The sequence below is a fragment of the Leptopilina boulardi genome, unplaced genomic scaffold, assembly GCF_019393585.1.
Source record: "Leptopilina boulardi isolate dan_hultmark-lab unplaced genomic scaffold, ZJU_Lbou_2.1 LbouV2_38, whole genome shotgun sequence".
In the NCBI taxonomy this organism is placed as follows: Eukaryota; Metazoa; Arthropoda; class Insecta; order Hymenoptera; family Figitidae; genus Leptopilina; species Leptopilina boulardi.
In genome coordinates this window covers 102,305-117,545 of record NW_026137951.1, presented here as the reverse complement: position 1 = coordinate 117,545, position 15,241 = coordinate 102,305, and the positions used below count along the sequence as shown (strand labels likewise).

Genomic DNA, 15,241 nt, shown 5'->3' with positions numbered 1-15,241 from the left:
AATTAAAATTACCATAGGTAGAAACCAAAAATATTGAAGTTAGAATTGGTTGCATCTATTAATAATTGAAGCTACTGCTGGTTGCAATTATTATTAAATGAAACTACTATTGGTTGAAACTACTAATCATTGAAGATACTATTGGTTGCAAATATTAATAATGAAACTTACCATTGGTAGAAACGATAAAAAATTGGTTACAATTGGTTGCAACTATTATTAATTGAAATTACTATTGGTTGAAACTACTAATAATTGAAGCTACCACTGGTTGCAACTATTAATATTTAAAAATTACTATTGGTTGAAACTACTAATAATTAAAGATACCATTGGTTGCAAAGATTAATAATTAAAATTACCATAGGTAGAAACCATAAAATATGGAAGTTAGAATTGGTTGCAACCATTAATAATTGAAGCTACCACTGGTCGCAACTATTAATATTTAAAGTTACCATTGGTAGAAACCATAAAAAATTGGTTACAATTGTTTGCAACTATTAATAATTGAAGCTACCAATGGTTGAAAATATTAATAATTAATATTATCATTGGTATAGAAACCATAAAAAATTGAAGTAAATGTATATGTAGTTTTTTACTATTAATTAGTCATTTTTAACTAAAAATTAGTCAAAATAGTTTCTATAAAATTTGTAAATTAATAAGCAGTTTTCTACTATCAATTCTTTATTCGTATATAAACGATTGTTTAGATCGTTACCAAAAAAAAAAAATTTTATATATAACGGAAAAAAAACATAATTTAATAAAAGAACAAATAAAAAAAACTCTTCCATTCAAGTTTTCGTGCCAAAGTGTTAACAACAATGCTAATTGAAAAGTTAAGGCAAATGAAGAGAATCGATCTCAATGAATGCTCGCGGATATATATATAAAGTATATTGGTGTTCGCTTTTATTTGTATAAAACGGAAACTATTTTAACATGGGCGGCAATGATCAATATTTGAACAGTTAAAACAGGATCAAACATCAAAGGGCTTAGTTCAGCAATGCTGCTGCTGCTGCTGCTTTTCCTTGATAGTAGTCATCTCGAAGAGCTTTCTCTCTCTTACTCTTCTATATACGGAAGTAGCAATTAATCTCCGAAGTGATGCCAGATTCGATCGGTGACTAGCGAGAAAGTTTCACTTGCCAGGTTAATACCGTAGGGACATTTCCAAGTGTACGAGAGACATCGATCTTCTCTAAAGGCAAGCTGTTCAATTATCTGCTTTTGGCAGGTCACGTCTCTCATTTTACAGTACGTTGCCCCATTTCAAGGAAAATATCACAGTCAATGATAACAATTATCAAGAGAGAAAAAATTTTTTTTTTTCATCCTCTGAAAACTGATACAAGTTATATCTATATATATGTAGTTCGTTATATGGTGATTTGAGCTCACTTCCGGGAGTAGTCTTCTCTTATATATCAGGATGGTATACTCACGTATAATATTACAATTACAGATTCAGTTAGACTATAGTTACAAGTCTTCTACGAATCTAAAGAAAACCTATTTCAAAAACCAATTTTCATCATTTTTTCTGATTATTTTCCATAATTTGATTGATTAAAAAACAATTTTGCATAAAAAAAACCCATTTTTTAAAAAAGAAAATTTTCAAGTTCTATGTAAGATACAGAGGGATGAAAATTTTTATTCTTTTTTTTTTGTCGGGATTTTAAAGCAAGATTCATAAATTACATCGTTGTCAGTATAATATATGCTAGATAAATTGGAAAAGAACCGAGTTCGCCGACTGTACGATAGGATCATGATTTACGTAGAGTCCAGTGCCGCTTCATTTTAATGTGATATCCACTGTTGCGAATAATTGATCAACGTTAATTTTGCAATTTAACGTATAACATGGATTAATTGCACTGGGTGTATATGCCCGACGGTTATGCGCTGCGTTAAATGAGTTTTGTACAGATTGGACACGTACATAGAGTTGATTTCGAGCATATTTTCAATTTTGAATTAGTCCCTTAACTATATATATATATATATATATATATATATATATATATATATATGATATCATATTCCTCGAGGGGGTGATGAATTTTCATCATCGAATTGATAACGAAATTTTTCAATGTAATCCATAAGTGATTCATTTTCCGGTTACTTGAAATTTTGATTTTGAACCTCTTTCTCTATTGATCATGTGAATTATCATGTGAAAACGTCAGTGAGGTTGAGAATATACCACAAAACATGAATTGTCCGATATGATACATTTATACATCAATGAACCGATTCTATATACATGTGATACGAAAAGTTGGTATTATTTTTCTTAAAATATTACAACCGGTGATAATGTTCTACGATTATTTTGTTATTATATAGAAAATAACATTTTGAATTTTGTTACAAAGAATTCATTTTTGTTGCAGTTCAAAATAAACGAATGTGGCGATACGAGGCACATTTTTGATGCGTTTACGTTTTTTTTTATAAATTGAGTAGCGTTTAAGTTGAGATTTTTCTGAGTTTTCCTGATATAGGAATTAAATATAAAAATTTTTCCAAAAAAAAGTATATAATATAATATAAAACTGACTTTGTAGAATGAGACATTTCCCCCCCCCCTCCTTTTTTTTAATGAGCTGTATAATAAGTTCTATCCCCTGGTATAAAAATGAAAAGTAATTTTGAATATACAATAAAAAAAGGGGGTCTTAAACTATTAGAGCATCTACTTTTTCACATCGTAATATTTAGTAATAACGTTGGCCTCGTAATATTTAAAAGGCTACCACGTCGTTTTATCTTTTTATAGTCTTGGTTATATATACGTCTTTTCACTCTATGGTAATTTTTTTTTCAATTCCCTTTCAAAGCTCGTTAATTTACAATAATCTTAAATATATATATATATAAATTAATAAACAATGTGTGTGCGCTCATATGCAACATCGTGTGACGAGCGTTTAATTGTGGGTGGTCGTTACAGTGACTTAACTCGCCGTGTAAAGTCACAGTTTTTCAACTAGCTTTTGCAAACGTAGCGTAATTGTTCCTGCTCGTCTGTTTGTCTCTGAATGAAAGCATCCACATATCTGTATATCTTTCTCTTTCTCTCTTTCACCGTCTAGCGTATCAAATTGCTAAAACAATGTACTCTGTATATAAAAGCATATAATTGACATTTTATCCACAGAGAAAGAGAAATATTTCTATTTATGAAAATAATTTCTCTTCATTGGTTATTGAAACAGAATTGATCTTTTTTTTTTTTTTTTTTGAATTTTTGCATATAATATGACGTTTCTGTCGATTTTACTCGTGGAACTAATATAACAGATAAGGCGAGTTTAGCATGTATACGAAGTCTGAATAAAAAGATCCTTGGACCTTAGCCAACGTTTTCAATCGCCCTTTGCACTCGACATTCAGGCACAGAAAGAGAGGGAGAGACTATATCTTTCTCTTTCATCCACTCGTCTTTTGCGTTTTCGACTCCTACGCTTTATGTAGACAGTGATGCAATTCCACGAATTGAATGCATTCGTACTTTTAGCAATGCTAGACTCCCCTTTTTTCTCTATTGCTATTTTCCTCTTCTTTAGCTATCTCTGACCTTTGCTCGGAAAATGCGTCATGTACTTGAGCCATGTGCAAACTCCGTGTATTTTACTTTATATAAATATATATACAATTTCTAGGATTCGCAAATCTTTTAAATTTCTCTCTCAATATTGTCATCTATCAATATATTTTTAAAATTTTAAAGTAATAAATAAATTGGAGAAAATTTTTAATTTCAGTAAAAAAAATAACTAAAATGTCAGTAAATAATATTTACATTGTGAAATTACAACAATTAACAGGAATAAATATTTAATTATTTCACACATCATATTGACAAGAGTTTAAGAATATCTAGTCTCCATCAAGTATTTAAACACTATTCTTGAATTATCAGGAAGATTGTTATTGAAAGGTCTACAGAATCTACATAGTCCTAAAGCGGTCACTTAACGAGGGTTTACTGTACTTATAAACCCTCTTGAAATTCTCTCCGAGTTATTTTAAACAATACAACTTTATTTAAACACTTAAAAGCAGCAAAAAAAAAAGAACCCCCCCGATAGAATATTATGGTAAATTTTTTTCTTTTATTAACGTGTCAGTAGAAAAAAAAAAAAGTAAAATATTGTCTACTTTATTAAGCTATGCGATGGTAAAATAATAGACTGTTAGAGTTAACTTCCGCCTTGTTAAGGATCACGAACACACAAATGCATACTCTTTGCATTATGATTTTAACAAGGGAACTTAAAGGAGTCGTTCACTTTTCTTATTGCAGGTGCGCTGTCACAATCTCAGTTTCCGGTATTCACTATCTACGCCCAAAAGAGTTGTTTGGCTGTTAGACCATGTGAACGAGCATGGTGCATCGATAGAGTGCAAGGACATCGGCTTCAGGGTCACACGAAAAGAACAACTAATGCATCATCACGTCAACATTGCTTGGAGCTTTGTCTTGGCGAGAGGGAATTTCTCTGTCGGTAAGTGCTGTCCTCTCTTTCTCTTTATATATATACAAACAGCATTTAGCTTAAGACAACTCTTGTCTAGATTTTACGAGTGGCAAAGAAGCCCTTTATGTGTGACATGCATGTACATCACTTTACAAAAAGCGTCTGCTCATTTGTTACGGTCGCGTGGATAAGAAGCCAGTTTTTTCACTCATTCAACATTTCCGTAAAACATTCACTTATACGAACACTCGGTTGTGCGGAAATTATCACAATTTTAAACAGTAATTTTAATTTTAATACTAATTTTAGTTTTTACCCGAGTCGAAATTTTTCCCTCTTTTCATCCTCGATTTTCTCAGCCTCTTTTCAGCCTGAAATCATGCGCTTATTTCCAAATCTGCATGTTTAGAGGTTGAAAAGAGGTTTTGGATAATTTTTTCTTAATTTGAATTTTTCCAAGTTTTATTCCACCTTAAAGTTTTATAGTATTACGACAAAGACAAAAATCCAATTTTTACATTTTTTTAATTTTATTTTTTCGTTTTTTTTTTTTTTTTTTTTTTGTTTTTTTAACCTCTTTTACGCCTCTCTAGTCATCTTTAAACCCTCCTTTCAGCCTCCAATATAGCAGATATTTCCACTTTTGCAAATTCGAGGGTATGAAAGTGTTGGAGAGAATAAAAGGAGGTTTTTAGAAGATAGAGAGTCTAAATTTCGAATCAGGTAGTTTTATCGATGATGTACACCATTTTTATCCGTTAAATAAAAGGAATACTAGGATATAATGACAAGCGATCAAGATAGAGTATATCGAATTTATATGAAAATAAAAAATTATTATTATACCCTTAAACTTGTCATGCATAATAAAAATGGATTTATTGGGAAGTGAAAAAATACCATTTGGAGTTTGGTTTCTATACCGCGCACAATATTGCTATATCTTATTGGTTTGAATGCGTATATAACCGTTGCAATTATGCGTATCAAGACTCCTCTTTATAGTAGGTTATAAATAATACTGTTCCGTGTCATATATGTTGTTTATGAGTTTACATTTGCAATGCGCTGTGTAATGTTCAGGTAGACTCTCATTGCATCTCAAAAGCATCGCCATACAGAAACGATAAAAAAAAAAAAAAAAAAAAAATACACTCGTTCTCGTTTTTCTTTTTTTCACATCGCGCGCTAATTGGACCATTTTACAGCATTCCTTTTAACACCCAGACGAGCTTTTAACTTGAACTTGTCAGGTGGCTATTTTTTCTAAATTAATAAATTTTTTTTTAATTTCCTTTTTTGTTTATATATACTATTTTTAATTAATATAATACTATTTTGATTTTTTATTCGAGAATTGATTATTTTAAAATTATAATGTACACCAAATTCAGTGCACATATTGTTTAAAATCTCATTGCGATTTTATAATCAAAGAGATTCGACTCGACAGTAATAGATGAAAGGCCGACAATAAATTCATGAATCATGATTTTGTGTTTAATAGTCTAATAATCGATCCCCAGGATTAATTGATCGTAAATTTAAGGGGGCATTGTGCCCGTCATTTTTGATCAATTAAAGAGAATAATAATTTAATTTGTTTATTATTGAATTAGTTTATTATTTACTCTCTAAATTTGAAATTTTTAACTAATTTTAATTAGACTCACTTTTTGCTCTTGAATTAATTAAATTTTACTGATTCAGATTTAGAGAATGATTAGCATTGAAAAATCATTTTCTGTCATACCTATGCAAGAATGGTATAAGCAAACAAAACATGAAAAAAAAATTTAAAAGACAAAATAAAACTAAAAAAAAAAAAAGAGGAACTAAAATGGCATAACGAAGCAAACTGGCGTAACGAGATGACCAAGGAGCATAACGAAATGAAGCTAATCTAATAATAACGAAAAGAAATAGAAAAGAAGTAACGTGAAACGAATTTGGAAAGATGATGTAAGAGCAAAAAAAAAAGAAAAAATAAAAGGCGGCGTCTTTCTATTCGTCGATTTTGAGGAAGTCGAGATTTCCGACACGCTTCTCATCGTTGAAGCAAACGTGCTCGGTTTTCTTGCTCGAGAGAGAAACGATCATAGAAGGAAAAGGTCTTTGCCAGCCGGGTGTCTGTGACTTTGGAACGAGACTGGCGGTAACCTGACGTTGACCCATTCAGGGTCAAGAGGTTGCACAACCCAGGCGGAACCGTATCAAAAGTGGTGTACACGACGAGAGCCTTTTTCGCATTCCATGGAACTATATTGTATAAGAGGACGTAAAGAAGAGAGAGGTTACATATAAAAAGAAACGTGAAAAAAAATAAAGGGAAATGAGAGTGAATCGTGATGTTAGGGCCTTTGAAACGAAACCGGAAGAAATCCCGGAAAAGGAGAACACTAAAGGGAGAAACTTCTTTGCACGCGAACTCACTATATAGAGTTCATCGAATCATCTGCGTATATATATATATACGCCAACTCTCTGATAATCACAAGAAGGGAGGAAAAAGAAGTGGGGAAAGGGGGGATTACGCAACAATGCATCGTGCGTGCGACCGTAAAGCCGGTGTCGGCCGAGTAACAGGAGCCAGTGCGCCGGGATTGCTGCTGAAGATCGCATTAACATTCTATGGGAACGGTATTTCTTCCGTACAATCCTCCTGACAACACTCTGCTATAGCCTTAACCGTTTCTTCTTCCTTCGCGTGGCAATGTGTCTTTTTTCTTTCCTCCTTCTTTTTACAAGACCATCAACCACATTCTACGCGCATCCGGGGGAGACGCTTTTAATATCTTATGTATACACACACACACACGCTAAAACGGCCAATTAAACAATTACCAAAACACATACACAGGTAGTAAACACAGTTTTTACCTGAATTAAAAATTCCAATTATAATTGAACATAATTTTGATAATTGATTCCGAGGTCTGGATTTAAATGGAACACAATTTTAATTCTGATTCTGAAATCTAAATCAAAACGAAATTGATTCTGATTGTGAACCACAAATCAGAAGTGAACACAATTTGGTTCTAATACTGAAACCTAAAAAGAAATTGTATAGAATTTTGATTCTAATTCTGAATCCAGAATTTAAACAGAATATAATTCTGATTATGAAGCATAAATTAAAATGGAATACAACTTTGATTCTGATTTTGAAACCTGAATCAAAACGAAACATAGAGACTCCGAAACTCAAGTCAGAAGTAAACACAATTTGGTTCTAATTCTGAAACCAAAATAGAAATTGTAAAGAATTTTGATGCTGTACATCAAAAAGTCAATTTCAATTAAATACAATTTTGATTCTGATTCGGATGCCTGCATATGGAATGAAACACAACTTGGATTTTGAAACCTAAATCAAAACAAAACACAATTTTGATTACTGATTCCAAAGCATAAATTAAAATGGAACAAAACTCTGCTTCTGATTGTAAAACCTAAATCAAAATAGAATATAATTTTGATTCTGATTCCGAAACCCAATTCAGAAGTGAACACAGTTTGGTTCTAATTCGAAAACCCAAATAGAAATAGTACAAAATTTTGATTCTGATTCTGAAACCAGAATTTAAACAGAATAGAATTTTGATTCTGTATCCAGAACCCAAATCAAAATTATGAACATAGTTTTGATTCTGATTTCGAAACCTAAAACAAAACCGAATATAATTTTGTTTAATTCCAGAATGCGAATGAAAATATAATAAAAGTAATTCTATCTTTAAAACCTAATTTAAAAGGGTTTTTTTGCTAATTCAGAAACACAAATGAAAGTAGTAATTCTGATTCCTAAATTTAATTTAAAACTGTACACGTTTTATTTCTAAATTCAAAATCCAAATTAAAATTGTTCTAATTTAATGCTAGTTCTGAAATCTAAATCGAAATTGTACACAATTTTAAATCTAAAACTCCAAAACCAAAATCGAAACTGAACATAATTTTGATTCCAATTTCAAATCGGAACTAAACGCTGAGTTTAATTTTGTTTTCACTTTAATGGAAAATTTAGTTTCTAATGCTAAATTTGAATGATATTTAATTGATCAAAATAGTTACTCGAACAAAAAAACGAAAATAACCATTATAATACTAATTGTCGTTCCAATGAAAAATACCACAAGATTTAAAAATTCTCCATCTAATTAATTGAATTCAGTTCCATTGTGAAATTCACTTACTGATAAAACAAAGAATTAAACAAGTTGAAAAAAAGGAAAAAAAAATTGTTAAATTAGTTGAAATGTCATTTTGAGAAAAAGCACACTCTTTCTATTACAATTTCTGTGACAATATTGAACGAGCTTATAGATTGGATCATCGTTTGACTTGTCAAAGAGGGATATCGAATTAATAAACAAATCGAGAGCACACAACGTGTGTGTAAATTTGTGATATATTCCGAAATGTTTACTTTAGTCCGATCTCGCAAAATCAGACCAATTTTCATAGAAATAACAGTGCGTCCTCACTACCTCCCCTCTCTTTTCACGTGACAGTGGAGACTACTATACTATACACTATCGTTTCCGGTCGTTCGAGCTCCCAGAGTCGGTGAATCGATAGAAAGTTATTGGTCGCTCGCATTGGCAATTTTGGTGTTGACCGCAATGGTCCACCAGAAAGGGAGAGAGAGAGAGAGAAAGAGAGAGCAAGGGATATAGACTGTCAGAGAAGCGAGAATTCGAAATACATTCTCGTTGGCTGATAAATTGTCAATGAAAAAAAAAAAAAAAAGAAAAAAAAATTCGAAAAATGCTGCTAAAAACGGTAAATGGATAGTTAGTTACATTATTCCCTATTTTCCTAGAGGCAATTTTTTTTTCTATTTTTTTCACAGCCAAAGAGAAGGTCGATAAACAAAAATGCCAAAAAAATCCTACGAAATTAAAATCAAAAATTTATTTAATTTAAAACAAAAAGAAATGAATTTTGTCATTTATATTTGCTTAAAAATTAATTTAATTTACAAAAATGTAAATTTTTTCGATTAAAGAAAAATATGAGACAAAGCAGGCAAATGGCGCCTCTATTGCAGGATTTTGTGGTCTGCTAAGGTAACGTTTACCATGGCATAGTAACGGTTGCTATGAAAACTTTTGCCATGGAAATGGTTACTATGGGAATGGATGCTATGGTACCTGTTACCATGGTAACAGCGAAACTATAAGACTTTCGGGTCTTGACAAACGAAACCCTAAAAATCAAATTTTTTAGATGGTTTTTATTTTGGCATTTGTTTAATTTTTTTATTAATTTTTTTTTCTGAATGTAAAAAAGAGAGATAAATGACGAGGGCAATTATTAAAGTAGATTAACGTTAAAAGTGGGATAAATTTTTTTTTTTTTTTGAGGGATATATAGATATGAAAAGGCAAATGGAGAGAGAGAGATGCACTTGAGTTCGATGCTCTATAATCAAGGATGATCCACAAGTAACCGGTAAATATCCGGCGCGTACCTAGTGGAGAAGTGCTCTTCACTGAGAGCGATATTGTTCGCTATTGAAGAAGAGGAGAAGAGAGAATAAATCGATGGAGCATGCAGTTCCAACGCAGGACCATTCGTATACTATATATATATATATATAAACACAAAATGGAACGAGAGATAGGTTATTATTGCCGTTCCATTGACGTTATACTTGTTACCCTGGTAATGATTTTATTGTTTAAGAGCCATGTTCAAGTTATACATGTGCGGCAATCAATTACAAATAATATGTAATATAATCGTACCAAGGTCTTCTCTCTCTCTCTCTCTGTTTATACGTGCTATGCGTACTTGTATAATGAGGTCCCTCTTTAATGAGAGGGTATATAGGGTAGAATGAGAGGGCTGGGCGTGCCTCCGTTTCTACATGTAATGTACGTGCAAGCATTGCTACAAAATATATATATATGTGTACTCGTAACCTATCCACATAATACCTGGTTACGTGTGAGAGCGAACGAGTCCAAGATTGGTGGTCCTCCCAGCTTCACGCAACATTCTAATATCCATATATAATATACGTGCGCCAACACATATACTTTATAACTTGAAAGTTTCTCTTCTTAAATTTTCAATTTATGTTACAAGTTTTTTTTTTTTATTTTTCTCTACACATTCCGTGTATATATATATTTTTAGACGAATTTCAATATTCTTTTCTATTTTTTCCCTTTTTGTATATCTTACTTCGTTTTTGCATTTTGTAACCTACTTTTTTCAGTAACTCCTTTTGTATAATACTTTTTGCACACCCTTTTGTACTCACTCTGTATACTTTTTGCTCTCTTTACTTTTTTTTTTTTTTTTTTTGCAAATTTTCACTTTTTGCAGTTTTCACTTTTTTTTCACTCTTCTCGCATATTCTTTACTTTTTTCTTCTTCTGCTATTTGTATTCTTTTTCTTCTTCTTTTATACACTTTGTAATAATGCTTATAACACTTTTTAATTATTATTTTCTTCTTATTCCTTTAACAAAATGATAAATTTTATTTATATCTTATTATTCTTTTTTTTTAATTTATTATTATTTGAAAAAAATATTAAATTTATATTAATTTGTACTTAGAAACTGAAATGTACATATTAAGATATAGCTTTATTTTAATCGGATTAAAAGTATTAAATTTTTTGTATAATTCATATATATATACATATTTAAATAATAAACTACTTAACTTTATTTTCAATTTAATGTACATTTTAAATAGTTAAGAAAAAAATTCAACTTAAGGAGCAAAAAAAAAAAAAAAAATTAATTCACGGTCTATATTAATTTAATATCATAGTAAAGATATTAATTTTTCATCAAGCGCCTGATAATTATGAGCAGGATGTTGCGATGTTAGAAAATCAGTGTAAAATATAATTAATTATTTTTCCCTCCTAATGAACGCTTATTTCCGGGGATAAATGCGTACTTCATTAGAAAAAAATTAATTGCCACAAAGCTCATTTTTAATAAAAATAAAATTCTACATTTTCTCTTTAAGGAACTCAAATATTAACAGATGGAAGATTGTAAATAATTGGACATTTATTATTATTATTGTTATTATTATTATTATTATTATTATTATTATTATTATTATTATTATTATTATTATTTCTTTTCACCATTAATATTTTTTTTTATTTTTATTATTATACGTAAGTATTTTGATTTTGTTTTTATTTATTACTTTTTTTTTATATTTCATCTACTTTAATATTCACTGTTAGATGTGGAAAATGCTCTTTTCGTTTTGCAATTTTTATTGACATACTCAACAATAATATATGAAGCAAGTAACTGTTAAAAAATGATAACTCGAGAGTACATTGTGGACACAGAATTTCTATTGGAATATATTTTGTTATGTTCGAACAAATGTTTGAGTGATCGTATTGAAAATTTTAAAATTGTCAATAATTTAAAAAACAAAGTGTATATTGTAAATAAATTATAATGGATCAACTGTTATCAATTTTTAATAATTAATTAATCAATCAGACTATTAAATATAATAAAAACACAATAATAACAAAAATAATAATAATAATAATAATAATTACAATACTGTATCAGTAGATTTAGCATAAAATAAATCAGATATAGAGAAAAGTAATACTATACAGAGATATGGTAAAATTGAATATATAGTACAATAAAGAGATAAAATAATTGAAAGAAATATATAGGGTATAATTAAAAAACAGCTCTAAACAATGTGATATCACAGATAATACTTAAGTAATATCTCGCTTCAATTAGTCCTCTAATTACTTCCTAGATTCCTTTTTTCTCCCTTTGCAAAAAAATACCTATACTGAAACCTCATTAAACTGAGAAACCAAGAGAGGTTTGAAATAATATATATATATATATAACTTAATTAGAATTACAAACACTTTGAGATGACACGTGAAGATAAAAATAATCGGGGAAAATTAAAGCGAGCATGACTCGTTATTTTCGATCTCGAAGCTTTTATATATATATATATATATATAGATATATATATATATAAACGAGATTATGACTTTGTCTGCTGTTTCAAAGATGCTTTTTCTTTTCACGCGAACTGCCGTATCTGAATCTAAGTCGTCTTGCCGCCTCTTGAATAATATAAAGCCTTCCGCCCGCGGTAACGACGACTTGCCAAGATTTCTCACGTGTCGTCGGGATAAGTGCATTATGCATTTTACAACAACGAGAGGCAATATACTTTTCTCATTCGATTACCTCTCTTGACATTCACGAGTTCACAGAAAACCTCCAATTTAGCCAGTCGGGGAGCTTGTTGAAAACGAGCTATACAGTTTATCTTCATTAATGAGCAAACCACGAACCGACACGTATAACCCTCCGCATAGACATTTACTTAATAGATGGAAATAAATATTATACAAAATATACAATCTTTTTCACTTAATTAAATTTTCCTTTCTTGAATGAGAATATCATTTATCATTTTGAATGTTAAATAAAATTTAATTTGTTTATAAAAGAGAAAGTTTCACAAACGTAAGTTTAGTATCAATTAAAACGTATACTCTTTTTAGGAATTTTATTTTAAGAACGTGCCTTGATATTATGGGCTCTGAAAAGTCGAGTTAAATGTTGTTTTTTTTTTTTTTTAAATTAAATTTCCCTCTGTTTACTGAAATATTTTAAATTCAAGAAAAATATATATTATGGGGAAAAAAGGTAAATAGTTTGAAAATATGGTAGAGACGTTTACAAAAAAAAAAAGAAAGGAAATGTATTAGCTGCAGAACACGAATTTTCCCGAGAGTGCTATAGTTGGAAAAAAAACATGCACCACGCCTCTCTGGATATGACGTATGTGTACCGTGTGTATATATATATATATACACGCCGGTATAACGAATTATGCGAAACCTCTCGAAACGATGCACGATGCTTTTGCGAGGCTCTACTCGAAAATTCACACTACATCGCTTGACTCGGATGAACATGAACCGGGCATTTCCCTGGGATAAGATAGATTTACTGGATTGAAACTCAATCGTTCGTCACTCAGGGAAAATTAGTTCAAATTTTCTATTTACAAAAAAAAAAAATGATTATAATAAAAAAAGATTAGAATTTAATGCAAACAGATAACGGAGCAAAGTGGTTAATTTGTATTTAATAGTTTGGATATATGTTTCACGTTAAAGTTTGCTGGGAAGCAACTGTTGTTTGTAGGGAAAGTACACTTGGCATTCCACAAGAGGGTGTTTAGGTAAGCATTTACCTAGCACCTTGATTCGCCAAGTTACCACCCTAGCTCATTTGATTCCGTTGACCATCAACCACCACTGGAGATGCTTGTGGTTTCTAGAGGTATGATTAGAGCAGGTTATCATTAGCCTTAGCCTTATCTGATATATATGTATGTGAGCACTTTCAACAACAACAACAACAACCTAGCGTGTTTACGTCTTATGCCCACGCTATGATAATCTATTACCAAATCAGAAATGCCTTATAAAATTTAACGAGTTTTATTTCTTATTCGCGTTCCTTGAAAGTATAAAAAAAAAAATTAAATTCCAAATTCTCCCTTTAAATTTTCTCTCTCTCTCTCTCTTTTATGTCATACTTTCTAATTATTAAAAAAAAAAGATAGTTTCTAAAATTGCAATTTACAATAATTGTTGACTGAATTCTTTCGAAACGGTACTTTGACGAAGTTGCATTTAAGTGATAATTGCTCGCGCACTACAGCGATAAATCCCTGAAACATCGTATATATGATTAAATGATCGAGTAACGCAAAATCGATTTGAATGTAAACTCCATATGAATCTCAACATCCGGTCACGCATGAAATTCCCTCTAAGTGGGAAAATTTGCTTCAACCGGGGCCAAAACGGGCTCTGACTAGTTTAACGTTTCACGTGATCTCAAAAATTGTTAATGTAAAAAAAAGTACTAAAATAGTATTTTAGATATCAAAATAGAACCAAATAACAGTGTAATTATAAATATATAAAAAATAAATATCAACACAGAGGGAAAAATTAACAAAGATTGACAAATATAAATTCCATGTGAGATGATTGAGAATTCTTGAGACTGATCGATCGATGCTAGTTGAATAATTCATTTCAATGAATGAATGAATGAATGAATCAGAGAGGGGAAAAAAAAAAGAAGCAAAAGCACGCTCGGCACGAACGAGATCGCGTGGGACATCATTCGTCATTCGCAAACGAAGCATTATGAAGATCGTGTCCGCGATATTCGACGACGCGACGCGCAAAATTACGCCAGTAATTTGTAATTCCTGAAAATTCAGCATTTCCATTTCTGTCGAACTGACACGATTACATAACTCCCGACAAGTGGACCAAAACACTAAATCATTTCACAGAGTTTGCGATAAAAATTTTTCAAATTTAAATTATCAATATGACACACTCTCCAAAAACGATAAATTGCATTTTTTAAAAAAAAGAAAAAAAAAAGAAAATTAACGAGGACATTCTTTTTCACTTCAATTTTCATATTCAAATTGTGAAAAATAAATCTTTTTCACTATATTATATATAAAAATAAGATAATTTTAAAAAATATAAAATTAATTTTGTTTCTAACATTTTTTAATGTTTATTATTTTTAAAAACAATTTGAAATTTAATTTCACTCTCTGTGAGTTTTTACCTACTATATTTATTTTCGTTGTGATATATGAAATAACTTTATTCAAAACGAAATTTTATAAAGTATGTG

The 15,241-nt window shown here is 30.4% G+C and overlaps 1 protein-coding gene across 3 annotated transcripts in view; it reads left to right on the top strand.

The window, feature by feature from the left end:
• LOC127288002 (uncharacterized) overlaps positions 1-15,241 on the top strand; it is a 227,488-nt gene that overhangs the window by 169,795 nt on the left and 42,452 nt on the right. For all 3 annotated transcript variants that reach the window (XM_051315181.1, XM_051315182.1, XM_051315180.1), the window contains one exon: positions 4,334-4,535. In XM_051315181.1, the coding sequence (XP_051171138.1) occupies positions 4,334-4,535 (202 nt within the window). The remainder of the gene's footprint in view (positions 1-4,333; positions 4,536-15,241) is intronic.